We start from the raw sequence: 25,902 nt of genomic DNA, 5'->3' as shown, positions 1-25,902 counted from the left end.
CTTAGAGTTGGAGGTCGTCTTGGCAACTCATCGCTAGGATTTGACGCTCAGCACCCGCTCATTCTGCCAAAGGGACATTCCATTACCTTTGCGCTGATAAGATATTATCATGAAAGAAACCTCCATGCCGGACCTCGCGCCTTGCTATCCAAAATTCGGCTGGAATATTGGCCCATTGGAGGTGTTAAGGCAGTGTCAAGGGTCGTCAGCAGATGTGTGAGATGCTTCAGGACTAGGCCGCGCATGGTCGAACACATCATGGGAGACGTAAACGTAAGGAACGTTTGGAAGGATCTCGAGCTTTTGAAATCACTGGAGTAGATTACTGTGGACCTTTTTTCTACCGATCAGAAATCCGCACGAGGCCTCCGATCAAGTGCTACATTAGCGTATTCATCTGTTTCACTTCTAAGGCTATACACATGGAGCTCGTAAAGGATTTGACCACCGCATCGTTTCTAGGCGCACTAAAGCGTTTTACTTCCACTCGAGGAAGGCCAAGTCAAATTTGGTTGGACAATGCGACAAACTTCGTTGGGGCCAAGAACGAGATTCTGGAGCTAAAGAAGCTTTGTCTGAGCGAACCGCATATGAAGGAGGTCCACGAATACTGCTTGGCTGACTCGATCGACTGGCGTTTCATCCCACCTCGCTCTCCGCATTTTGGCGGGTTGTGGGAAGCGGCCGTGAAGACCGCAAAATATCACCTGTACCGCTCAGTTGGACCATCTGTGCTTAGCTTCGACGAGCTGCGCACTCTGATCTGTCAGATCACTGCAATTGTTAACTCTCGCCTTTTGCTCTCGCTTTTAGAAAATCCTGATGATTTAGACGTTTTGACTCCTGCTCATCTGCTTAGGCGGCCCCCATGAGCAAATCCTCGAGCCTGACCTAACGAAGCTGAACTACAATCGTCTGGATGGCTGGCAGCGGGTCACCCAACTACAGCAAATATTTTGGAGCCGTTGGCGCGAAGAGTATCTCACTCTTTTGCAAGAGCGCGCGAAGTGGCGTACCCCCGCGCAAAACATCTGCAAGAACGACCTCGTTCTGGTGAATGACGAAAATCTTCCTCCAATGCGTTGGCCACTGGCTAGAGTGGTCGATGTCGTTTTGGGCAATCCCTCGCCGTTGGCGGATATCGTCCAGACGCTGATCCAGCAGTTTTGGCGATCTGGAGCGGCTTGTGTCGGTTGCTGGTGTTTTGGCAACTTTGTCGTTAACTTACATACATTTTATAAAATGAAATAAAAAATCCTACTGCCGAAAAATTTTGAGCTTCTTCTCGTATGATTTTGCATTTTGATTCCCTATCATCCTATCTGTTAACCATTTACAATCAAAATCAATACAAACTGATTGAGCAGATGATTTCGGTGTACAAAGCACGGATCGGAAAATTTAAACCAGTCTGCATATTTATCTATTTTTGACGTTAAAATTATACATTTTTGGACTATGCTTCTTTTTAAATTAAATTTGTGAGACTTTGTCTCGAAATGCCGATTAAATATATCAAAATAAAATATACGAATGTAATAAACTTTAATATTTATGTACATATGTATGTACATAAGATATTTTATAATTGAATTAGAAAATGTATGGGTATTGTCCATGAGAGTATTCAAGGTGCGACCGGCATCTAAATTTTGCTTTACAGATTCCCGTCGGAAAGCGCGCGATTGACAATTGATTTGAAATATATGTAAAACCAATTCCATTTATATTTATGCATATTTATTTAAGTATATACATATATATTTTTTCTTATATTGTATATTTAGATACATCATTGTTTTAGTTATAATAAACAAAAAGTCGAGAGCCGACGGCGTTTGCATAATTTTTATAATTTATAATAAACCTGTTTAAAATAAGGAAATAAATGTGTAATTATATTATTGTAATATTTTATATTTTGTGTATAAATCAAACAAATAACAGCTTTTATTTCATTTCCCGCGCCCTAGTGTACCATACCCCCACCCCCTGCCCATTCTTCATTTATTTTGTGGCAGTAGGTCAGTCCATCAAAAGACCCAAAACAAGAACCAAACTCAAATTTCAGTTCTAGCGGCCAGCAATACTAAACACACACACGCAAAGTACGTGAGAATGCATGTGCACCCATACACTAAAACATGCTGGTGGCAAAACAGAACCAGACCTGAGAGAGTTCAAAAAATCTGAAAAAGCATACAATCACATCCCTGTAGAACCAAAGGGGTCAATCGACCCCTCTCGAACTAGTTCTGCGCTGTTTACCGCGCAACTAGCTACGCAACTAGTTACGCGGGAACCGAACGCGGACCAGGTCTTCGTCGACTACAATGTACTAGTTCTGCAACTAGTTACGCGGGAAGCGAACGCGGACCAGGTCTTCGTCGACTACAATGTACTAGTTCTGCAACTAGTTACACGGGAAGCGAACGCGGACCAGTCGAAAAAGAACCGAAAAACGAAGCCGCCTTCGGTTTGTTTTTGAAGGCGGCAAATAACCGTAATTCCGTGGAGTTACAGTGCCCACTCAGCTAGTTTTTACCGAGCCACGACATGCAATAAGCACCGAAATGGTAAGTTAATCGTGATATTTTACTGTAGTTGCGCTCGTGGAATGAAAGAGACAAGAATTTACACAAACAAAATGCATTTGTTTTCCTCGTTTGCTTTATGCGTTGATTTTGTTCACTTCTGTACAACATCTAATCGCTGGAAGAGTCTTTTGTGTAAACATTTATTAAAAAAGTGGAAAAGAATTAATAAATAAATCAAATTAATATAAACAGGTACGTGCAAATATATATTATCGGCCAGGCTCCGTTTTTCACTTTCTCAAAAGTTTTCCGATTTACTTTTGAAATCACATAAATTGGGGCTCTCTTTTTCCCATTCCGCAAGATTTCTTCGTTTTCAAAACGAAAACATTTTCGTTGACGAAATGAAAAGTAAACGGCTTTTTATACAACAAAACGAACCCTAATTGCAAAAGGAAAAAAATAGATGACTTATTGATGCATTAACATAAACTTGATACCTATATCAGGGTAATTTAACTTGTGCTTTTTTTATAAATAATTTTATTTTAACCCAACCTCAAATTTGGTTCGGACAAAATTGGCCACAGCAACAACAAATTTCGTTTTGGTGTAAGCAGCTGACGCATTCCTATTTGGTTATCGGAACGTTGGCAAGTAATCAATTTTTGCGTATAACAGCACAAATGTGCATGTAACAGCTCAGACTGTGCTTGTAACATGCGCTTAACAGAACATCTGGGTGAGCACAGCTGTTTCCCGCCCAATTTAATTCGGACTTCAAAATGTAAGTGCAGCAAATTAATTTTTTATTTCAAAATTACCGCTTTGTTCTTTATATCCAGGGGAAAGCATAAATCATCTCTTTAAGATGAAATCCTGGTGGGTTTTATGAAAGACAACCCGGACTTGGCAAAAGGATTTGTGAAGGGCGACCGAGTTGTTGTCGATGCCAAGTGGGCAGAGCTTTGCGGCGCTCTCAATGCTGTTGGGCCGCCAATCAAGGACGCATTGGGTTGGAAAAAGGTATGTGTTGCACAACAAAAGGTAGCACACTACTATATTCAATTCTACAATTTCAGGTTTGGGCAGATTGGAAAACAAACATCCGCAAGAAGATGGCGAAAAACAAATCAGAAACTCGAGCTACAGGTGGAGGGCCCTTCGCTCAGCAATCGCTTGGGGAATTGGAGGAGGAAGTGGCCAAGCTATGTGGCCTCTACGAAATGGTGGAAGGAGTAGGTGGGCCAGCGTATGGACTTCCCCCCCGTACGACCAAGGAGGCCGACACTGGGGTTAAGTGCGTGATGGAAGACCCCATTGAGGAGGAACCCTCAGAGAAGGACGAACCCTCAGAGAAGGAGGAGCCCATGCCGAAGCGCCGTCGAACTAGACCAGCGCAGACCATGGACCTCAACGATCTCTGCGCTGCTCAGCTGGATGAATTGTCGGCAATTTCCAAGAAAATTTCGGAACATTTCGAACGAATGGAATCGTTAGAGAAGGAAAAGCTCGAGGTCCAAAAGGCGCTTGTAGACAAATTTAGCCAAATTTTGGACAAATTTGCGAAATAATTAGTTTCCTATTAGTTTTTTTGTGAAACTTAGCTTTATTAGTTATAAAGAATATCGAATGACATAAAGAAAACATGAAAAATTTTGCATTTTAATAAGGAATGGCCTGAGCTATTTCATCGCGTATAGATGATCCATTATTTTCAGTGTCGTCGAATTCATTTTCAGTGTCTAAAGGGTCGTCAAATCGAACATCCTCCTCGATTAAGACATTACGTCTTCTACAAATATTGTGCAGGGCACAGCATACATTTATAATTTGGCAACAAAATATTGGTGGGTAATTTAAAGTGCGTTGCAAGCAACGGAAACGGCTTTTAAGGACTCCAATGGTGCGTTCTATAATATTTCGTGCTCCAGTATGCTTTATGTTGAATCTGTGCTGATAGGTGGCTATCTCCGCGCTCCTATAAGGAGTCAGAACAAAACTCTCTAGAGCGTAGCCCGAATCAGCCAAAACAAACCCATTAATGGTCGTGGATAAATATTCCCTAGCAGGGGAGTGATTCCAAATGAAGGAGTCATGGCAGGAACCAGGGTGCGTGGCATCAATAGCAATTATCTCCATGTTGTAGTTACACACCACCATGGCATTCATGCTATAAAATCCTTACCTATTATAGAACACGGAGTGGTTTTGTACAGGCTTTAGTATTCTGATGTGAGTTCCATCCACACAGGCACCAATTCGAGGCAATTTAAAGTTTCGATAGAAATATTCATATGATTGTTGCAATTGATGATTATTCATCTGCAACGAAATGAACTCAACACATAACAGCCTGTCCATCAACGGAATAAGTTTGTGAAGAATCTTTCCAAATGTACTGCGTCCAATGTTTATATGGTGGTCTTTGGCAACTGCCCACTGGTAGCAGCCAGTGGCGAGATATCGCATTACTGAAGCCAATTGCGTAGAGGGAGATAACTTCCTGGTAACACCTAAATGAGGTTGAACTTTCTCCAAAATCATTTTGAAAGTTTTTTTGTCGATCCGAAATGACTTCACAAATCTGAAAGCTTTACCATTAGCAATTTAATTTTCAATACGCATGCTGTTACTCACAGTTCGTCAGACATGATAAATACACAAGTGTTGCATCTAAGATGTCTAGATCTTCTTAGATCACGTAATTTCTGCAATCGTTTTGCTTCAAAACAAGCAATTGAAAAAATAAAAGGCATTTTAATCACGCTGTATTTTTACAAAGCAGCCAGGTCAGCTGTTTTTGTTTGCCAGAAACGATGAAAAAAGAAACATATCGATAAAAAAAATATGTGAAAACTGGAGCACCTTAAAACGAAAACGAAACGTTTTGGCTGAAAACGTAATCCGCAAAAGTAAATGAAAAACGGAGCCTGCCTGTATATATTTCAAATAAAATGATGAGCAAAAGGCATTTGCGTAGACTCCGTAAGAGTGAAAGGGAAGCTAACATTGCAAAGTTAGCGTTGTGCAGGAAAGATAACAGATAACAGCAAGGAAATCGATTCTCCAGCCAGCTGGCGTTTTGAGCGGCTTAAACTTTATTTTGAGTGAGGAAATTGTTCTAGCCTATAACGTAAGGGAAGAAGGCCCTTAGGAACCACAAAGAATTTTTTGCAGCTTTCCTAGGTAAAATACCATTTACACTTCTAGAGATTTAAAAATTTTTCATATAAATTAAAACAAATATTAATTACAGAATGTATTTCGCCTGGCGATGAGCCCCCCGAAAACACTGTGCGGAAGGCAATGCAAAGGATGAAGAAAAGGGTTTTTAAGAAGAAGTGTCTTGCCAAAAAGCAGGAGTAGGCTAAGCATCATAAAATTAAAAATTATTCGTTATAATGAAAGACATTGTGTTTTTATTTTTGTATTATTCCAGACTGCCAGATTGACTACTACCAATAAAAATATATATTTTTGTCGAAACATATTGCGTGTGTACTAACACATGCAAAGATGTTCTCTCTGCGCTCTCTCTCTCTCTCATGATGACGTCACTCTGGGGTACTGGTTAGTGGTCCGACCCTCAGAAATATACCAAAATATACCGTCTCATTTTAAACTATACCGTAAATATACTGACGAATTCAAGTTATTATTATACATATTCCTCGATTTTGATATTCCGTAGAATATTACTAGATAGATAGAACTTTCAGGCCTGCCCACATAATTTTATCCGATTAATGAATTAATTTTCTATTTGACTGGCTTATTAAATACTTGACTTTTATTGTTTTTGGCTAAATTTTGGTTCCTTAACAACAATATAGCTTCTCGTATGATGAAAACCCGAACTTAGCCCACTTAAGCCCCCTCTATTTAAATAGTTCAACTACTTGAGGTAAATGGCGGAAATATTAACGATTGTAAATTCTCCTTGTAGATTCAAGCCTTCTTTCTTGCGCAAAAAACTAGTCAATTTTCATTATTTCCGGTGGAAAATTGAAATACCCCCTTGGCTTATAATAGGTTAAGGATTGGAAACCATATTGTTTCGTCGAATATTATTAGCTAGATAGCACATTTAGCCATGCCGATTAATCAATTTTTTCTTAACTGGCTTATTTTATATACTGGTTTGTATTGGATCTTGTCGAAAAAAAGGTTTTAGCGAAATAGGTCAAACAAAAAAAGGTTTTAACGGGTCAAACAAAACGAAAGAGGATAAACGTTTATATTGCTCAATTTAGATTCCGTTGAATAATTCTGGCTAACTAAAACCCTTAGTTCTGCCAACATAATTTTAGGCCATTGGTGAAATAATTTTCTACAAGATTGGCTAGTTTTTAGTCCTTACTTTTATTGTATTTTGCCTAAAACAAGATTTAAACAAAATAGTTCAACAAAAAAAAAAACAGTCGCAATGTTGCTGGTATTTTAAGACATGTTGCGTGTAGGCCGTAGTATATGCCTTTGTATACCATATTTCATTAATTTTATATGAAGATCTTCTTTGAGCCAAACAAATCAGTGACATCATACTGGTCGTCCTCATCAAACAGAGTTTTTTCTAACTAATCTCTCTGAGAGTTTGTTCGGCTGCATCGAAATCATCTAAATCCAAATCATCGTCATCGAGTAGGGAGGATTTAAATTTTTGTTCTGGCGGCTTTGGCTTGGGCAAAATGGAAGTCATCTTCCAGATCATCGTCAAAGATATACTTTGGCAACGGTTTCGCAGGCTTTTTGGGAGGATTTTGAGGCACTCAAAGACGACGGCCCGTCATTAAAGATGGGCCAAGACAGATCATTCGTCGCATCATTAAGAGGAGTCTGCGTTGGAATGGGACTCAACGATGGACTGTCATCAAGGAGATTAACAGTTTTGGGCTTGGGCTGAGGTTTTACAATCTCATTGATCTGCTTGGCCGATATGCAAAGCTGTGGGAATGGCGAGTTGGATATTGTTAGTTTAAGAATTTGCGAAACTGATGTCGGTGATCCGCGGCAGACGCTGCAGCTCCGCGGAACGACGCTCTCCGTTGACAGTGATCCGTTCCACTCCGGTCTTGTCGTCCAGCCAGTACATAAATCCCCCCAAGGCGGCAATGTTAATCACCTGCGAGATGAGCATGGAAACAAGGGAGGGGATTACACATGTGTCCAAAGGATCCCCATATTCGTTGCATACTTGCTCTTTCCATAGATTCGCTAGCCATGGGCATAGTAGATCATATCGGACTGTTGGTCCAGGGCCAGCGCCGTGACTCCTTCCAGCTTGTAGGCCAGCCGCTCATTGTCATCGACTGAATGATGCCGGGTAATGGCCTGATGGCTGTCAACATCTGGCATGTACGGCAATGTTACGATTTTTGTTTGTTTTGTTCGGCAATTGAGATGGCAGTGCTTCGATAAGTCGCGACAGCTGATCGCTGGTGGTGGGAGTTTCTCAATATCGAAATAATAATCGAACGCAAAGTATCGATGCCGATAACAACTTCTGGCTCTGTTGCCAAATGGTTGGAAAAGGATCACATCTGGCAGCGCCAGACTATCGATAACATTAAGTATCAAAACTGTTAGACATATTCATTATTAAAAAAAATTTCACCAAGTAAATTTCTGAAGGAGTGTCTGCCCCTGTTTGCAGTCATCGTGTACGAAAACAGAAGTGAGCTAATTGGCAAAACAATAGCAGCCCCACCCGCACACACCACATCACTCTACCACATAATTGTATACGACTAGGCGGAGATAAAAGTACAACAGTCCCTCCCCCCGCTCGCTACTCATTTGGGGTAAAGTTCACAAAGCCCATTGCCAACAGCGGAGCTACATACGACAGTTTTTAGCTATCGCCATGGCCGACAAAAATAATCTTCGTAACGCTGTGATCAACGAGGCGCCTTTAGTGCCGCCGACGAGCATTGTTGGACCCGGATTTTCCAGTGGGCCTCCGCCAGATGCAGTGCTGCGCACACCCTTCGCCGGTAATGTGCGTGCTCTACCAAACCTCGCCCCACCACTTCCACTGTCGCCGTTTCAACAGACGCAATATGGATATGGCGGAGCATATGGAAACAATAGCTGCGCTGGTGGCTATGGCGGCTACAACTCGGGAGGAGGATTCGGAGGAGGATTCGGAGGAGGATATGGAGGAATGGGCCAATTTGGTAGCGGTTGGGGAGCTCCGTACAGGTCGTATGGCGGTGACTTTGGCGGAGGCTACAACAGATTTGGCGGTATGGGGGGCATTGATCCGGAACAGCGATTCATCCAGATGGCCGAGGCAAGCTCGCGTCCAGCGTTCCAGAGTATAGAGTCCTTAGTATCGGCCATTGGGAACATTGCCTCCATGCTGGACTCGACATTCTTTGCGTTAACGAGCTCATTTCGGGCCATTCTCGGCGTGGCAGCGAACTTTGGACGTCCGCGCAGCGTTTTTGCGCAGTTCTGGACGACATTTGCCATCTTCCGAGGGCTGAAATGGATCTACAGAAAGTGAGTAGCAATCGGAAAGAGATTTAACACTGGCTTTACTGAACGTACATACTTGTAGGATTCTTTTCTGGCTGCGATTATCGAATTTAGATCCTTCTTCGGAGGCCTTCAAAAAAGCCTTTGCTGAAGCTCTCAACGAAAACCATAGTCAGGTCGGAGGGGGACCACAGCCTTCATAAGCTTTATATTCACGGCTCCCTATCTGATCATGAAGCTGTTGGGCTCGGTAACGAACACAGCCCAGGAGGAAGGTACATAAACCTTATGCACATTGCACACTTGCTTTATCTAATCGCGAGCACTTTGCTCTCGCCATGTGCTATTAATCTGGCCGATAAGCCGTGAGAAATGTGATAAGTCCCGGGTATAATTCTTGTATGTTTTTGTTTCTCGCAGCCCGCAATCCATCCAAGTGGGTCGCACCGATTCACACCCAGGCTGTGTACGATTTCGCCGCTCGGAATCAGAGTGAACTCTCGCTGAGTGCCGGCCAGTCGCTCCAGGTGGCCCCCCGCGAGATCCAACAGACTCTCAATCTGCTCAATACCGCCTGGGCCTTGGCCACAACAAATGGCCAGACTTCAGGCATCATTCCCATTAGCTACGACAACTCACCGCAGCAACTACGCCAGGATCATCAGGAACAAGTTAAACCCACCCAGCCGCGACCCGAGCTGATGAATCTTTTTACAGATGCTTTTCTCGCACCGCCGTTGGATCAACAAATGAACTACGACTTCAACCTGGCGGCCCAGCAACAGGCACCCCTTGGGCCGCCCTCAACTGCAACAGCGGCACTTAAAGAGGGTTTCGCTTGAATTACCCCAGCCAGTGGCCCCCCCGTGCACAGTCCTAAAACCATAGCTCGCAAATAACTGTTGACACTTTCGGCGTGTCTGATAAAAACCTCTCATTGACGGACACATTGAGAAAATGGACTGAAAAGACCCGATTAAATCTGTTTTTGCTCAACTCGCTCTTCGCTCAAGCAAAGACCGATTTTTTCACTTCTCTTTTGTTCCTGTTTTTCACTGAGCATCTTGTCGCGAGTGAACGAACAAAGTGTCTCTTGCGTATGTATGCGTGCTTGTACGTGTGATGCTTATGGCAACTATCAATTTTTGTGAATTCTATACTGTTTGACTATTGGAGCTTAAAATGAATCGTGAAAAGCAAAACGAAAATTTTCGTTTGCCAATTTTGCAAATAAATATACATATTACAATACAATAGCCCAAAAGATGCGGAAAACATGAATAAATAAACATATACACGAAAAAAAAACTAAAAACACTTTACTCAGACACTTTTTTGGTTCTGCTCATCTAAAGACACTTTTGCTGTGAGCGCTTGACCAAAGTGTCTTTCTAAGTTGTTATTGTGAGACACGATCGTGTGTCGGGCTCACCCGAAAACCCGAAACACATAACACAAGCGAAGAGACAAAAAGTGTTCTGCTCAGTGAGAGACCGTGTCTTCGTGGTCTTTTTCGGTTTTGTCAGTGACGAGACAGCAAAGGGAAAAAGTGTTGACCGTCGTTTGCGAGCTATGCCTAAAACATATCTTTAGTTTAAGTATGTATCTTCGGTTGACCTGTTGTATTTTAAGATAGTGTGGACGTTGACATGCAATGACTGCATCTTTCAAGAGGCGATGCAGTTCCTGCACCGTCAAGTGGCCCGTGTGACACCAGCAGAAGGCTGTTACGCGCGGATCCCAGGCAAAACGCAGCCCTCCTCCCGCCCAACCGACCGAGGGGCGCTGCCGCATGACGCGCGGTGCGTAGCCGAACCAAACGCGAACATGCAAGAAAGATAGCTATTAGACTAACATTCGAGGAAAATTAGTACTAAACTTACTAAGAAACTAAGCATGCAATCAAAGTACAAATACCACTACAGTTACTAATTAATAGAAAGGTGTGTAAGGATTAATAATTTAATAAGAGGAAGAGAATTAGTGGTGGATATAATATGGTAGAGGGAATTATAATCCGAGCATAAGACCCTAAACGGTTCATGCAAGGAATAATTCGATCTACAAAGTGGAAGGAACAACGGTATAAAATTTCTAGTCAGTCTAATAGGAATCGTGAAGTTTATGCGGCTCAACAGATCAGGGCTGTCTATGTCACCCCTGATCAAGTTGTGCATAAATATCACACCAAGCATTTTTCTACGGTTAACTAAGGATGGGAGGTTTACTAATAGTAGTCTACTAGAGTAAGATGGGAGTCTTACACCCGCATCCCAGTTAAGGCCCCGCAGAGCAAAGAGTAAAAAGTTTTTCTGTACTGATTCTATACGGTCCTGGTGTACTTTGTACTGAGGGCACCATACACAGGAGCCGTATTCTAAGATCGGACGAACAAGCGAGGTATAGAGAGTCTTTGTTATATAGGGGTCGTCAAATTCCTTTGACCACCTCTTTATAAACCCAAGCACGCTCATGGCCTTATTTACCATGGTAGAAATGTGTTCGGAAAACTTTAACTTGGGGTCTAACATAACACCCAGATCATCCACCAGGGTAATTCTCTCAAGAGAACCACCAAATAGGGTGTAAGGAGCCAACAAAGGGCTAGAACGATGAAATGTCATAACTTTGCATTTCGAGGCATTAAGGTGTAACAAGTTTGCACAACACCATGACTGAAAGTTATTGAGATCGGATTGCAAGCGAGAATGAAATGAAATGTCCTTGTACTGGACACAGAGTTTAACATCATCCGCATACATAAGTACTCGAGAGTATGTTAATACTGAAGGTAAGTCATTAATAAAGAGTGTGAAGAGTAAGGGGCCTAGATGGCTGCCTTGTGGTACTCCCGAAGAAACCTTTACTGGGAAAGAGAGGGAGTTTTTGAAGAGGACTCTTTGAGACCTAGAACAAAGATAGCTAGAAATCCATCTCAGGAGGTTGGGCGGAAACCCTAAAAGGTCAAGTTTATGCGCTAAAAGGGAATGGTTTACAGAGTCGAATGCTTTACTAAAGTCGGTGTAAATAACATCCGTCTGTAAGTTACCTTGAAAGCCTTTAATAATGAAAGAGGTAAACTCTAACAAGTTCGTGGTGGTTGATCGCCGCCTTATAAATCCATGCTGAGTTGGAGATATAAGTGACTTGCAGAGATGTTGCAAGTGCGGAGTTAAAACCCTCTCAAACATTTTAGGAATAGCGGATAACTTTGCTATACCTCTATAATTTTTTGCATCAGACTTGCTACCTTTTTTATGGAGAGGAATTATAAACGATTCCTTCCAGATCGGGGGAAGCAAGAAGAATCAATGGATAGGGTGAATAGTTTAAGCAAAGGTCCACACAGAGCCTCGCCGCAGTACCTGAGTACACAACCTGGAACCCCGTCTGGACCCGGTGAAAACACCGGCTTAACTAGTCGAAGATCATGAAGTAGGGAACATTCATTTAACAAGGGACTGAAAATGCCGTTCGACCTCGGTAAACCGTATGGGTACGGATGACCAGAGTAGCTTTCCTCAGAATAGGTGGTTTGGAAGAATTGGGCAAAAAGATCGGCAATTGCCTGATCATTATTTGCCGACGTATTACAAAATGATAGCGAGGATGGGTGTGCGGACGTTCTACGCTTACTGTTTACGAAGCTGTAAAACTGTTTAGGGTCCTGAGAAAAACGTATCCTGCATCGAGATAGGTAGTTCTTATAGCATTGAGCATTAAGAACTGAAAAGTTTGACCGAGCTAATACATAGCGAGAGTGAGAAGTAGGAGAACCCACTTCTTGAAATTTTTTATAAAGTCTTGATTTTAAGTTTTTTAGACTGGATAACTCTTTGGTAAACCAAGGGGGTTTTCCAGATCTAGTCGGACAAGAAAGCGGGACACAAGAATCGAAAAATGTGCCAAGAGCATTGTAAAAAATGTTTGTGCCTTTTATGATATCAGTGCACAAGTACAAAGCGGACCAATCAAAATCCCTAATGAGGTTATTAAGCTTCGCAAACTCGGCTTTACGAAAGCAGCGGACACGTTCGGGCAGCCTACTCGACCGATCCAATACAGTTGGTCCTATATCTAGCGACACCTCGAAAGTAGGGTGGTAGGCGTCTTCAGGTATAGTGAGCGGAAGGGCTCGGGTTAACAACACTATGGTCGGATCCGATACAAAGCACAGATCAAGCAATCGACCCAAGGAATTATTCACATGGTTGACTTGAGACAGGGATAGGTCAAGCAAGCCGTCAACAAAGTCATGTCGTGACATGGGCACTAGGATACTAGACTCGTTTACCGAAGACCAAACAGTTCCTGGCAAGTTGAAGTCACCAAGAACTATCATACGATCTTTATCAGATAGCGAGGAAGAAACAGCGGTTAAAGCGGACAAGTGCTGCTCATAAATTGAAATATCCGAAGAAGGTGGGATATACGAGCAAGTAATGAATATAGCGAAAGCGGGAAGAATCAGTTTTACACACAGGAATTCCAGTTCCTGTTGAACTTGGACTGTGAAGTGTTCCGACGTGAAGTAAGAGTCCACTGCAATTAGAACCCCCCCTGCCCGTCGAGACGAACGGTCCTTTCTAAAAGTTGTGTACCGACCTGCCAAAACCTCGGAACTAAAAATGTCCGGCTTTAACCAGGTTTCAGTAAACACAATAACGTGGGAAGCAAATGCAACACTATCCCGGAAAAGAATGCTGAGCTTACTACGCAAGCCTCTTACATTCTGATAGGTTACTAAAAGAGAAGTTAGTTTTTTGGAAAGGTGGAAGCAAGACGGGAAGTTGAGGAAGAGGAAGTTGAGGTTGAGGTTGAGGGTGGCACACTGGAAAGGTTTGGAAGGGATATGGGGGGCCTATTCTTCTTCTTAGCCTTAAACTCCTTCACCACCAAATGCTCCGGCCAAAATTTGGCGGAGCAAATGGTACAAATTGAGTTGGGGAGATGCTTATCTTAAACGAGGCTATCTCCCTGGCATAAGAGAAGTTAAATTTCTCCACCTTTAAACCCACGGCTTTTATTTTGCTTTGAATAAAAGCAATTACATCATTAGATGTGAGGTCAGGGGCCAGCCGTGAAACAAAAACTTGTCGTTTTGGTGGGACTCCCACCAGTGGTTTAGTCACCACAGGCCTAGTACCTGTGGTGGCAATATCCGGAGGTCCGGAACGTCTATTTACTGGTGGGATCGGTATAGACGGGACAACTAGCGAACTTGCGGACACCACGGACACGGACGCTGCAGACGTACTTGGCTGCACATTCTCCGAGGCGATGAATTCGGCTACCGAATCTGCGTCGCCAGCAGCTGTCGTTGCCCTTGGAGTGGTCAACGAGATCAACTGCTGCACACTTGGAGTGGTCGGAGTCAGTTTTTCGGCGGCGCACGGCTGAGTGACGGTTGGCAATTGCAGATCCCGCGGAGTGACCTTTTTGCGCCTCGGAGACTCATTCAGCAGTTTTAAACCGCTAAACTGAGCCTCCATGGCTAGGAGCCGATCGTATTGGTTTTTAAAACCAACGGTCAGCTCCTTAAAGCCACTCCGCGTCTGCCTCATGAAAGCCACCATGTCTCTCTCCACCGCACGGCATGCCTCGCAACTGTAATGCAAGCCATTACGTTTGGCTATAGCATCACTCACGAGGCCAGAAAATCCAGCGCATTTTGCGTGCACTACGCTGTCGCAGAGCCAGCAGGGGACATTCGGCTGATCGTGGGTGATCTGCTTCTTACAGCTTTTTTTGGCACAGACCACAGCGTATTCCATTTTATTTTATTATTTATTTATATATATACTATTATTTGCAAAACAAATTGGTATCAGACCAATGTGCCAGACAACGCTCAAAGCGGAATTGGTAAAAAAAGAGAGCAGAGTGGAGAGCGGTTATAGCGAGAGCTACTAAGCAGAGAGCGCTAGTGCTCAGAAAGTTTAAAGAGCGAGAGAGAAAGAACAGTTATTGAAGTTGAGGTGATAGCGAGAGAGTGATAAAACAACAAAAGCTACCAGACGAGAGCGGACTGCAATGCAATGTAATGCGTACTCACTCACTGCAACAACACAAACACAAGCACAAGCACAAGCCGACGCCGAAAAATAAAAAGTTAAATAATGTTTTAACAAAAATCAAAAGGCATGCACTCGCGTAATAGAATAGGTTTCCAGATTGTTGTCTGGTTAGGAAGTAAATTTAGAATTTAGTTAGGAAAACACCGGCTGTTTATTCAAAACAAAAGGAAAAAATGCGGAGCGCAAAACAAAAACACGTCTGATCACTACGAAAGATACGAAAGATCATAGCTTCCGCCTTTTGTAAGTATATTTCCATTTAAGGTTTTTGAATTTGTATGTAAGACTGTTCTGCTCTGCGATCCGATCCCAATGAACTAAAGTAAACTACAACAACAAACCGAGTTCCATGACTCATTTCCTCCTCCAAATGTGTGGTGGCTTTCAGCCCAGTTCAGCCTCCACGCAGTTTTAGTTAGAAACTCGTTCCTCGGGTTTGCTGAGAGGGTATGCAAAATGAGGTTAAGAAAAATATATAGGTTTTCTTTGTTTATATCATATTTTACAATATGCATCCGCTTTATTAACTCGTTTGCTTGTCAGTTATTCCCATTGCAGCAATATGCAATTCAATTGCTTAATATGTTGTGTACACTTTTCGCTTAACTAGACAAACTATTTTTTAAAAACTCATTCAGCTTAAACATAAATCTTGAAAGATCCAAGGGAAAATGCGTATGCGAAACCATTCACTTATGATTTTCCCCCATGTTGTTTAGACGATAATTATAGCAATATTGTATAAGTTAATAAAGTCTCATTGAAATTTAAAAAAAAAAAAACCAACTGTGGGTGGGATGGTGGTAGGGTGATAGGGGAGCCGACAAGTTTAACCGTGTGGGGGACGTGGCAATCCTAGCAAAGCATTGATAAACGTAAAACTAAATGAATCTTCTGCATCCCCGTCCGCATCGGCCATTGCATGTGCAATGTGAGCGGCATCGTCAGCTCAATCTATGTCATCCTCCAGCTCGTCATCGTCCAGCTCCAGCTTGAGACCGTCACCAATGGTGCGCTGTGTTGTGTTTTGTGACAAGCTTTGAGAATCATTGTACACTGTGAACTCGGTATCCTCGTCGTCGGAATCGTACATGGTTTCTCCAGTTTTTCCGGCTCCATAAGCTAGAAAACGGAATGGTATTGTAGATATTTTGATTGAGGTTTTTATCCGATATGAAAATTACCTTCTACATATTTGGCTAGATTTGGTGGGACCCAATTCTTCACGCGCTCAATCTTTTCGGGCATGCACTTACCCTTATCCAAGCCTAGAATGGTTGAAAAAATCAATTAGTTTACTGAAAACTGTGGAGGGGGATTCGCCTCGGAGATTACATACCCAAACAGAAGCCCATACGCTTGAGGACTTCAATGTCATCGTGCATTTCAAATGTCTTGTCGAACTTGAATATGTATTCGGACCTACATAGTACGGACAGGGCAATGAATTGTGAATGAGTGGTAGGATTTGGGGGAACTATGAGATGTTGGACTCACTTGTCGTTGGTCACGCTGCAGTTGATCTTGGTCGATTTGTGCGTGTTAACTATGATGAACGGCAGCTGACAGGATGCATTGGCTGAGGGCACCACGCCCTGGCTCTCATTCCGCTTGTTTCGCTCGACTAGGCCTTTGAATGCTACATGCTGCATAATCATTTCGCGCAGCATATCATTTTTCTGTTTGATACGCTCCCGCCGGAGACTATTCTCCTCTTCCAACGCCAGAAATTGCTAGTGAATTGATAGGGACACATAGCATTAGCCGACATAGTCGCAGGACTTTAGGATTGTACGGTCTTACCTCCGCTGAGTTGGCGGGCAGTCCTATCCAGCGTATTTCCTTCTTATCCTTGGATATAACATTGATTGCCATCAGTACGTTGAGCGCATCGTAGACACGACGTCGGATATTCTTTTGATCACAGTTACTGTCGTATGCATTGTTTTTCATTTCTTCGCTGACGAGGTCGTCGGCCACTTCATTGTATGTGGTTTTGCCCTTCTCCTCAACCTTCTCGCACACCTTCATCGAGAAGTGGCGCAGACCCTTGCCGGCCTTGTCCGGCTTGCGTTTCCTTTGTTCTGACGAGGATGAAGCGGAAGTTGAGTGGTTGCTCTGTATGGCATGGCTGTTAGAATCAAGAGAACGATCAGCTTAGTTCCTGTTTTTTTTTTTTGACTTGCATCAGCTGGAAACTTACAGTCTTGACTTCATTTTAATGGGATTATTTGGCGTAAACCTCTCAAAGCGTTCCTTTATCTGTTTATGCAAAACACACATTCGGTTAATGCCGCGTTGGCATGGTGGAGTAGAGTACCGCGCTACTTACCACGTCGTACATGCCGCCGCCCCCGCTGGCGCTCTTCTGTGCCGACCCAGTTGTGTATGAAGTATCTGTGTTTGTTCAATGGATATCGCATGAGAACCGATCGAAAGGTTATGTGTGTTTGTGGCTTACTTTCTGTTTTTGGAATGACCGTACCGTTGTCCTGCAATCGGATGAACTGTCCCTGATTTGTGGAGCACTGTGAAGGTTGTGAAATGTGAGTTAAGCAACGATACGATACCCTCCGATCCGAAGTAGACGCCTTACCATCTGACTGAACGCGCCTATGCGTCCAACGGTGCCAATGCCACTGACACTGTTGCGCGCGGAAGAGCTGGTGGCATACACTACGGAAGATTTTCCACTATGCATTTCGGATTTCACTTGTGCCGGCTTCCGCATTGTGGCTATTTGTCCTAGAAGAAGATAAATGCAGTTTCAGATTGGATTCTCTCTGAAGAACTACTAAGAATTTGATAACACGATTGTGTCAATATCCCCAACACGCACACACACATCAAATTACACTGGCATGTGTGTATTCGACTATTGTCGGTGTGCAGCCCTCGCTGTGAGGCAAATGTACCCTGTAGAACCAAAGGGGTCAATTGACCCCTCTCGAACTAGTTCTGCGCTGTTTACCGCGCAACTAGCTACGCAACTAGTTACGCGGGAAGCGAACGCGGACCAGGTCTTCGTCGACTACAATGTACTAGTTCTGCAACTAGTTACGCGGAAAGCGAACGCGGACCAAATCTTCGTCGACTACAATGTACTAGTTCTGCAACTAGTTACGCGGGAAGCGAACGCGGACCAGGTCTTCGTCGACTACAATGTACCAGTTCTGCAACTAGTTACGCGGAAAGCGAACGCGGACCAGTCGAAAAAGAACCGAAAAACGAAGCCGCCTCCGGTTTGTTTTTGAAGGCGGCAAATAACCGCAATTCCGTGGAGTTACAGTGCCCACTCAGCTAGTTTTTACCGAGCCACGACATGCAATAAGCACCGAAATGGTAAGTTAATCGTGATATTTTACTGTAGTTGCGCTCGTGGAATGAAAGAGACAAGAATTTACACAAACAAAATGCATTTGTTTTCCTCGTTTGCTTTATGCGTTGATTTTGTTCACTTCTGTACAACATCTAATCGCTGGAAGAGTCTTTTGTGTAAACATTTATTAAAAAAGTGGAAAAGAGTTAATAAATAAATCAAATTAATATAAACAGGTACGTGCAAATATATATTATATATTTCAAATAAAATGATGAGCAAAAGGCATTTGCGTAGACTCCGTAAGAGTGAAAGGGAAGCTAACATTGCAAAGTTAGCGTTGTGCAGGAAAGATAACAGATAACAGCAAGGAAATCGATTCTCCAGCCAGCTGGCGTTTTGAGCGGCTTAAACTTTATTTTGAGTGAGGAAATTGTTCTAGCCTATAACGTAAGGGAAGAAGGCCCTTAGGACCCACAAAGAATTTTTTGCAGCTTTGCTAGGTAAAATACCATTTACACTTCTAGAGATATATAAATTAAAACAAATATTAATTACAGAATGTATTTCGCCTGGCGATGAGCCCCCCGAAAACACTGTGCGGAAGGCAATGCAAAGGATGAAGAAAAGGGTTTTTAAGAAGAAGTGTCTTGCCAAAAAGCAGGAGTAGGCTAAGCATCATAAAATTAAAAATTATTCGTTATAATGAAAGACATTGTGTTTTTATTTTTGTATTATTCCAGACTGCCAGATTGACTACTACCAATAGTCAGTTCGGAACTAGTTACTGGTAACTAGGTCAGAGCTAGCTACAGGTAATCGAAGGGTAGTCGAGTGGGGAACTAGTTGCTGGCTTTCTACTGGTAACTAGTTCGGAACTACCTCCTGAGCTACGGGTAATCGAAGGGTAATCTAGCGGGAACCAGGGGTGGTTCCGCCCTAGGACATGCATGTGTTAAATTCTCCGCTGAAACACATTGCGGGTAATCGATCTGGAACCAGGGAGGTGAGAATGGTAGCTAGTGCGGCACCAGTTCGGAACTAGTTGCCTGGTACTAGAGGGTAGTGAACACAGCAAGCGCGCGCAACTGAAAACGACTGCAACAACAGTAAAATATAACGAAGGTACATATTTCTGAATGAGAACTTTAAGGGTGCATACAACACACACACACACATATGTAAGTATTGCTATGTATAGTAAAGAAGAGGATGAAGCAACAACCCGAAAACAGATCACTTAGGGTTGTGGAAAATACATATACTGAAATTGTTCTGGTAAATACATTACATATGTATGTAGGTATATTAACGGAACCGCCAAGTTTAAACCAAAATTCTGTTGTTTTTTTTAAATTTTTTAAAAATTATTTTTTTTTTGTGTCAAACGCGACCACCAAAAAGGTATTTCTACATGATTTTTACATGCAATTGTGCAAGGTATGACTGAGAAGAGGTGGAGTTATAAATATCATTAATATCGATATTTTTATGAACTACTTTTTAAGTCACAGTTTGTCTAAAAGAAACATTAATTTGAAAGTGATCTGCACAAACATCGAATTAGACTCGATCATATGGGTACCTTATCCCAAAAGATAAATATTGCTCTGATAAAAAAGGTACCAAATGCTATGAAAATATAGACCATAACTAGAATCAAAAACCTATGGGGCCAGATTAGTTGTATGCATCCCTGGCTTACATCTTTGTCTTTGTAACCGGCTTTTCTAAGCAACTCAAGTTTTTTACGTTAGCTTCTTTCGGTATGATAATTATTCACCTGTCGCCCAAAATTTGCATAACCATAACAACAGAGCGAGTGGTCAAGGGAGAGACCAAATGATGGCCTTCGCTCTCAAATCAAACTCCTAGAACAAGCAAAACCGCAAAGGGTCTTCGAATACTAAAAATAGCTACAAACTCTCTCTCTCTCTCACACGTATGCAACCTACCTTCAAATGACGCACACAGTGGCTTAACTACAGGCATACACGCCTTGGGCCGGCCAGCGGGGCGGACTGGAGATCGGCAACTTTTAAGTTCTAAAAACGTTTGTACTGTATTGAGATAATATTCTGGCAGACTAACACACAAAAATTTCAAAAATAAATAGGATTCACTGTAATTAGTTGTGGGACCGTGGTTCGATGCAAGCATCAAACACTTACACGTGTATACCAGTCGCTACACTTGTTTGATGTTTGCCCGTTTTGGGGGTTTAGCTTTTTACCTACGAGATTGTGTGTTTGTGTGTGTGGCATTGTTGTTCTTGTCTCTAGCCTTGTTCGCCCGCGCTCTCTCTCTCTCTCTCTCATTCCCACTCCGGTCTTTTTCCGACTGTGTGACACATTGCAGAATGTCACGCAGTTTTTATAATTTTTCTTTTGCTAATGTTATTCAAAATCATTATTTATAACTAAAAATAAAAATATTGCAGGTTTTTGATGCAAAACTTTCGTACTGAATGTAGCAGCGCCAGCGCTGGGCTGCATATCAGCTGTTGGCTAGTACGATAAAATAAAAGTGGGAGAATAATATGTCCATGTATGCATGTGTGACGGAGCGCGCCAACTGGGCGATAGTTGAACGGTAGGTGGGGGCGGAGAGAACATACCGATTTTAGTACTTCGAAAGTAGCTCTCTCTGCCTCTTTACCATTACTTTACTTTATTTTGTTCATCCTGTTGTGCAAGCTATTGTTTTTTAGTTGTCCGCTGCTTGTTTCTCGTGCACTAAAAACGTATCAAACGATGAATATTGTCAGCAAAAGAAACCCGAAAAAGAAAAGATGGCGTTTTACGCTCCCCATGCAACTTTGTAGTATCGTATCGCGCCCGCCTCCAAATGTGCGTGTGCACGAGTGTGTGGGTATCACTTTGCCTCTGCCTCTGATAATACACACACACACACACACACAACCAAATAGAATGCTCATTAATCAAGGCAGCCCGAAGTCCTTCCCGGTAAGATAGAAAACAGCAAGGCTCTTCAATTGCCTTGGAGGTATTCCGCTTTAAAGAGAGATGGAGATGCCCACTTACCATGCTCATCTTGAAAGAAGAAGTTTACTTCATCCGTTTTAGCTGCACCGCTCGCTGCTGCTGCTGCTGAAGAGTTATGCGCCATCTTAGGAGTAACTTGGCTGTTATGGTTATAGTGGGACACACTCCTTTCATAGAAACCCAACCAGGTAGGCAGGTGCAATAGTGTCGACGTTGCCGCTATCACCGGTGCCGAACCCCGCACAGATAGCCGACTGTTTCCTCTCGCCCACTTTTCCCCACTCTCGCACACTACTCCTCACCACAGTACTCTTCTGGCTGTCACCTCCTAGAGGGCCGCCAAAAAAAAAAAGTCTTGAATAGAAAAAAAGCACGTAGCCGCAATGTGTGTATGGGTTGCCTAGTGTGAGTGCTTGTATTCGTAGTTTGTGTGTATTTCTCACTGCACTGCACTATTGAAACACGTGTGTTAATCCTCTCTTTGCCTACACTTTTATGCACTTAGGGTTCGGTATTCATGGGTACAAAATTGGTTGTAGCTCGAGTCAAAATGGCGAGCGCGAGCGCATTTTTGTTCACTTCCAGCACAAGAGCATTTTTTCTTGTCACACACACACAGCGGCGGCCGCAAAATTGCTTTGGTGACTGTTTTTGATGGCGATTTTCGCAGACTAAACGCACTTCGATTTTCACAAACAATATCGCAAAAGATTCCCCGAAATCGACTCTTTCGTGTGGTTTTATTACTTTCAAATAATTTGTATTTTTGAACGGAGCACGATATGCACAAAATTTCCACCAAGTCGTTGCTTTTTCGTTTTCATGTGGGAAAGGCAGAGCAGGCCAGTGTGCGGGTGCGAATGAAATGGCAGACAGTGCGCGCCAATTTACGCATCAATCGAGCTCAGTGTTGGAAGCAGCTGGTTTCCGAAATCGACTTGCAGCACTCGCCGCAAATTGTAAACAATGCTGCCACTGCATTCCGCGACTAGGTATTTTTCGTTCATGTCTTATACGGTCCCACCTCGAGTCAAATAATAAATTAAGCAGAAATTTGATGATAAAAAAAATGATTAAGCTAGCTTACAATAATAAACCGAGAAGAACACCTGAAAAGATATAACAAGTCCGAGTCACAGGAGCTATATACAATACTTGCGGAGAAAGCCAAGCGAGTAGTGGATAGGACAGCGAGGACACTACACTATCGACTCCAGGCAACAACAAAATGGTCGATCGTGTGGCAGCTCTGTGCAATTATAATGTCTTGGAGGTTGTATTTTCGTACCTGGACCTCAAAGACTTGGGCCGCTGTTCGCAAGTCTGCAAAAGTTGGTTCCACTTCCTAAACGACGAGAACAGCGACGTCTGGCGGTTTCACTGTCTGAACAAGCTGCCAAAGGAAGTCACCAAGTCGGAATTGCTGTCTCCCGTCCCCACCTACAAGACAAAGTTGCGAGCGTTCTTTCATTCGTGGAATCCCAGCGATTGCTCGCGAAATGTGTATATTAAGCCGAATGGATTCACCCTGCATCGGTAAGACAGTTTGGTAGTAGGCTTAAACGAAAATATAGCAGACTCCATGTTCTTTCGTTGCTAGGAACCCCGTGGCTCAGAGCACAGACGCTGCAAGGGCCAAAATTGGCTTTCGACACGGACGCCATGCCTGGGAAGTCATCTGGGAGGGTCCACTCGGAACAGTAGCCGTAATTGGGATATCTACGAAGGAGGCGGCCCTTCAATGTCACGGCTATGTGGCCCTGTTGGGGTCCGATGATCAGAGCTGGGGCTGGAACCTGGTCGAGAACCATCTATTGCACAACGGCGACATGCAGGGAGGTTATCCATTGTTGAACAATGCACCCAAATATCAGGTGGGCGATCGGATTCGCGTCATATTGGACTGTGATGATAATACTTTATCGTTTGAAAAGAACTACGAGTTTCTGGGCGTGGCCTTTCGAGGTGAGCTTATCATTTGGTGATTCTTTAATGATTTTAGATGCTCATTGCCAACTATTTACCGTATCTGGTTTCAGGTTTGCCCGATAAAAAGCTTTTTCCCACAGTATCTGCTGTCTATGGCAACACTGAGGTTTCTATGGTCTATTGTGGCACCCCCTTAGACGGTTAGCTATGCCATAATCAGATGCAGCCTTAATTACGTACAATTTGTTTAACAAATTCCATGGATCCATACAGATTTATCCTTAATGAGTACATGTACTTTCGATATCAATGTCTTCAATCATTCCCCTTGCGACTCAGTTTGATATCTTAAATATAGTTTCGAGGTTCTTTTTTGTACAAAAATTAAGCATTTTGTTGAGTTTATACCACGCCACGCCAAAGTTCAAATCCACCACCGCACTATCCTCGAACGGCAATATTTAGGTTAGTTATACGAACCAAATGAATATATTATAGCAGCCAACCAATTGTAGGCAGCCAACCAATTGCAGAATTGTTTGTACATCCTTATCCAAGACATTTGCCCAAATAAAACAGAATAATGAACTAAACGAAATTAACTCAACATATGTATTCCTTTGCTTATAGTAATTGTCCCCTTTTGGGCGACTTACGTACAAAGTTTAATCTACTGTTTGGGATTGTCGCCAGTTTGCTTGACTTTGGCCCAATTGTCATCGTCAAACAGATCATCGAAATTATTGTAAAAATCAGCATGCACATGTTTATCATTGGTGGGAATATGATCCATCATCATGCCAGTAGCGCCGCCCGACTATAAATACCATGGTAGTATAATTAATTGTTTTTCATATTTTTTGTTAGGACTTTCCCCACCCTGCTGACTTCAAACTCACCTCGTCCATTTCCATATAGCCGGGGCCCTCTGAAAACATCTCATCGGCAGCTAGTGAAGGCTTCATATTGAGATCCATTGTTAGCTGGTTTTTTTTGTGTTAAATTTAAGGAATTGACTTTTGTTTATACCAAAATCTTTTGTGAAAATTCTCAGCGTTGCCCATTGGGGCTACAAAACCATCGATGACGCTATCGATATATTTCGAAAAATATTGATAGTTGAAAGTTAACAGCTGAGCAAAAATTAAGCAGTCTGGCAATATCGCCAAACAGCTGCTGCCACCGCGTAGAATAAATATTTGCAGAAATGGTTCGCGTGTACGATAGGACAGGTTCTTTAGATAGCTATTACACGCACAAAACCCTTTCCTCGTTGTCCGCCGAGCTCCTTGCTATCGAGAAGGCATTAGACCATGCGCTCCTGACAGACAGCAGAAACGGGGCCCTCATTCTGGCGAAGAACATTCAGGATAACTCTATCGCCCACAAAATCAGAGAAAAGATCCAACAAAATCCACATCTAAGAACTGTAGAGGTTCACTACATTCCCGGACACGCTAACATCCCTCAGAACACTTCAGTTGACGCAGCAGCCAAAGAAGCCCACAGACGAGGAAAATACACAGTGGTTAAATGGATCCTTAAAGACGCTATGTGCGAAATACACAGAATCTTAAAAGCAGAATGGGAGAGAGAATACGCCGAGTTTGCTAGTATCAAGCACCGAGGTTACTGCTCGCTTTTCCCCTCAACATCATCCAAACCGTGGTTCCTAAATAAAACTAAGCTTAAAGCCATTGACGCTAAAAGAATCAACAGACTGCTTAGTGGTAACGCATTCGATAGGCACACTCTCGCCAAAATGCATGTAGTTCCTAGTAACATATGTGATAATTGCGATAGTATCGATAGCGCCTCGCATTTAATTTTCAATTGTACAAAGTACAACACAACAAGGCAAAACTTCCCATCTCTAAGAAAATATAATGATATTTACAAATTCTTTGAAAAAGAAAACATCAGCGCGTACCAAAAACTAATTGACTTCATCGACGAAATTGATGTAAAGCTATAAACAGTACTCCAACATCTTATATTCTTTGACTTGGCAATTTCCACCTTCAAAAGGCGGGCGGCCAAATAATCCCACGCTACTCACGGGTAGCTTGGTAACTTAAAACCTAAAAAAAAAAAAAAAAAAAAAAAATGTTTCGCGTGGGACTTAAAAAATCTGCCACATTGGAGAACATAGATAAATTAGAGACTTCCCATCCAGACTATCAATTCTTCGTGAAGTTGACTTTTCCACAATATCGATGCAATTCTCCCGACTGCACATTTTGCATTTCATGAAGAAATTAAATCCGGCCGTGTTCCGGGTATCCTGCTGCACTCGCTTCGATTCGGTTATGTCGTGCCATTTGTCGGACATTTGCAGCAACTGCGGCGAGCAGTCAGTCAGCAGTCAGGCATTTCAGTATATCGCCAGACGTTTCGGCGAGCGGTAATGGCACGAACGAAGCGGATAAAATCCCGGACCGGAGAACAGGCCGCCAATAGCGTTCAAAGTAATTGGCGCCTCAATCACTGAAGGGTGAATCATTAATAGAAACTAGAAAACACCTGTCAAGTGCAATAATAGCGGGTCGTGG

The 25,902-nt window shown here is 42.8% G+C and overlaps 3 protein-coding genes, 3 long non-coding RNA genes and 1 pseudogene across 9 annotated transcripts; 4 read left to right on the top strand and 3 right to left on the bottom strand.

The window, feature by feature from the left end:
- The first annotated feature begins 2,419 nt into the window (after positions 1 to 2,419).
- On the top strand, positions 2,420 to 5,947 carry LOC117190974. 2 transcript variants are annotated; one of them, XR_004473903.1, is made up of 3 exons: positions 2,420 to 2,789; positions 5,611 to 5,726; positions 5,797 to 5,947. It is a non-coding gene; the product is annotated as an uncharacterized LOC117190974 (long non-coding RNA). The 2 variants fall into 2 exon arrangements; XR_004473902.1 differs by having other exon boundaries at positions 5,521 to 5,726.
- LOC117190973 lies at positions 2,844 to 5,376 on the bottom strand. The gene is made up of 3 exons (XR_004473901.1): positions 5,178 to 5,376; positions 3,096 to 5,124; positions 2,844 to 2,979 (listed from the first exon to the last, which is right to left on the bottom strand). It is a non-coding gene; the product is annotated as an uncharacterized LOC117190973 (long non-coding RNA).
- Positions 5,948 to 8,185: 2,238 nt separating the features above from the next.
- LOC117191102 lies at positions 8,186 to 9,967 on the top strand (annotated as a pseudogene).
- Positions 9,968 to 15,577: 5,610 nt separating this feature from the next.
- LOC117190191 (transcription factor Dp-like) lies at positions 15,578 to 22,310 on the bottom strand. 2 transcript variants are annotated; one of them, XM_033395253.1, is made up of 10 exons: positions 21,461 to 22,310; positions 17,694 to 17,842; positions 17,559 to 17,625; positions 17,430 to 17,494; positions 17,301 to 17,359; positions 16,901 to 17,228; positions 16,595 to 16,830; positions 16,437 to 16,519; positions 16,282 to 16,365; positions 15,578 to 16,219 (listed from the first exon to the last, which is right to left on the bottom strand). In XM_033395253.1, the coding sequence occupies exons 1-10, from the start codon at positions 21,543 to 21,545 to the stop codon at positions 16,047 to 16,049; spliced, it is 1,329 nt and encodes a 442-aa protein (XP_033251144.1). In that variant the 5' UTR covers positions 21,546 to 22,310; the 3' UTR covers positions 15,578 to 16,046. The 2 variants fall into 2 exon arrangements, with proteins under 2 accessions (XP_033251144.1, XP_033251143.1); XM_033395252.1 differs by lacking the exon at positions 21,461 to 22,310 and adding an exon at positions 20,372 to 20,423.
- LOC117190193 lies at positions 18,309 to 19,127 on the top strand. 2 transcript variants are annotated; one of them, XR_004473651.1, is made up of 3 exons: positions 18,309 to 18,439; positions 18,653 to 18,919; positions 18,977 to 19,127. It is a non-coding gene; the product is annotated as an uncharacterized LOC117190193 (long non-coding RNA). The 2 variants fall into 2 exon arrangements; XR_004473650.1 differs by having other exon boundaries at positions 18,310 to 18,652; positions 18,714 to 18,919.
- A 101-nt stretch (positions 22,311 to 22,411) lies between the features above and the next one.
- On the top strand, positions 22,412 to 23,948 carry LOC117190192 (F-box/SPRY domain-containing protein 1-like). The gene is made up of 3 exons (XM_033395254.1): positions 22,412 to 22,957; positions 23,022 to 23,386; positions 23,461 to 23,948. Exons 1-3 carry the CDS (start codon positions 22,650 to 22,652, stop codon positions 23,553 to 23,555), a joined length of 768 nt encoding a protein of 255 aa, XP_033251145.1. The 5' UTR covers positions 22,412 to 22,649; the 3' UTR covers positions 23,556 to 23,948.
- On the bottom strand, positions 23,935 to 24,436 carry LOC108159043 (COP9 signalosome complex subunit 9 homolog). Its single transcript, XM_017291967.2, has 2 exons — positions 24,250 to 24,436; positions 23,935 to 24,167 (listed from the first exon to the last, which is right to left on the bottom strand). Exons 1-2 carry the CDS (start codon positions 24,325 to 24,327, stop codon positions 24,021 to 24,023), a joined length of 225 nt encoding a protein of 74 aa, XP_017147456.2. The 5' UTR covers positions 24,328 to 24,436; the 3' UTR covers positions 23,935 to 24,020.
- Positions 24,437 to 25,902: the final 1,466 nt, after the last annotated feature.

Source organism: Drosophila miranda (genome assembly GCF_003369915.1).
Source record: "Drosophila miranda strain MSH22 chromosome Y unlocalized genomic scaffold, D.miranda_PacBio2.1 Contig_Y1_pilon, whole genome shotgun sequence".
Classification (NCBI taxonomy): Eukaryota; Metazoa; Arthropoda; class Insecta; order Diptera; family Drosophilidae; genus Drosophila; species Drosophila miranda.
Note: the sequence above shows the minus strand (reverse complement) of the source record. Positions and strands in the feature narration are given on the sequence as shown.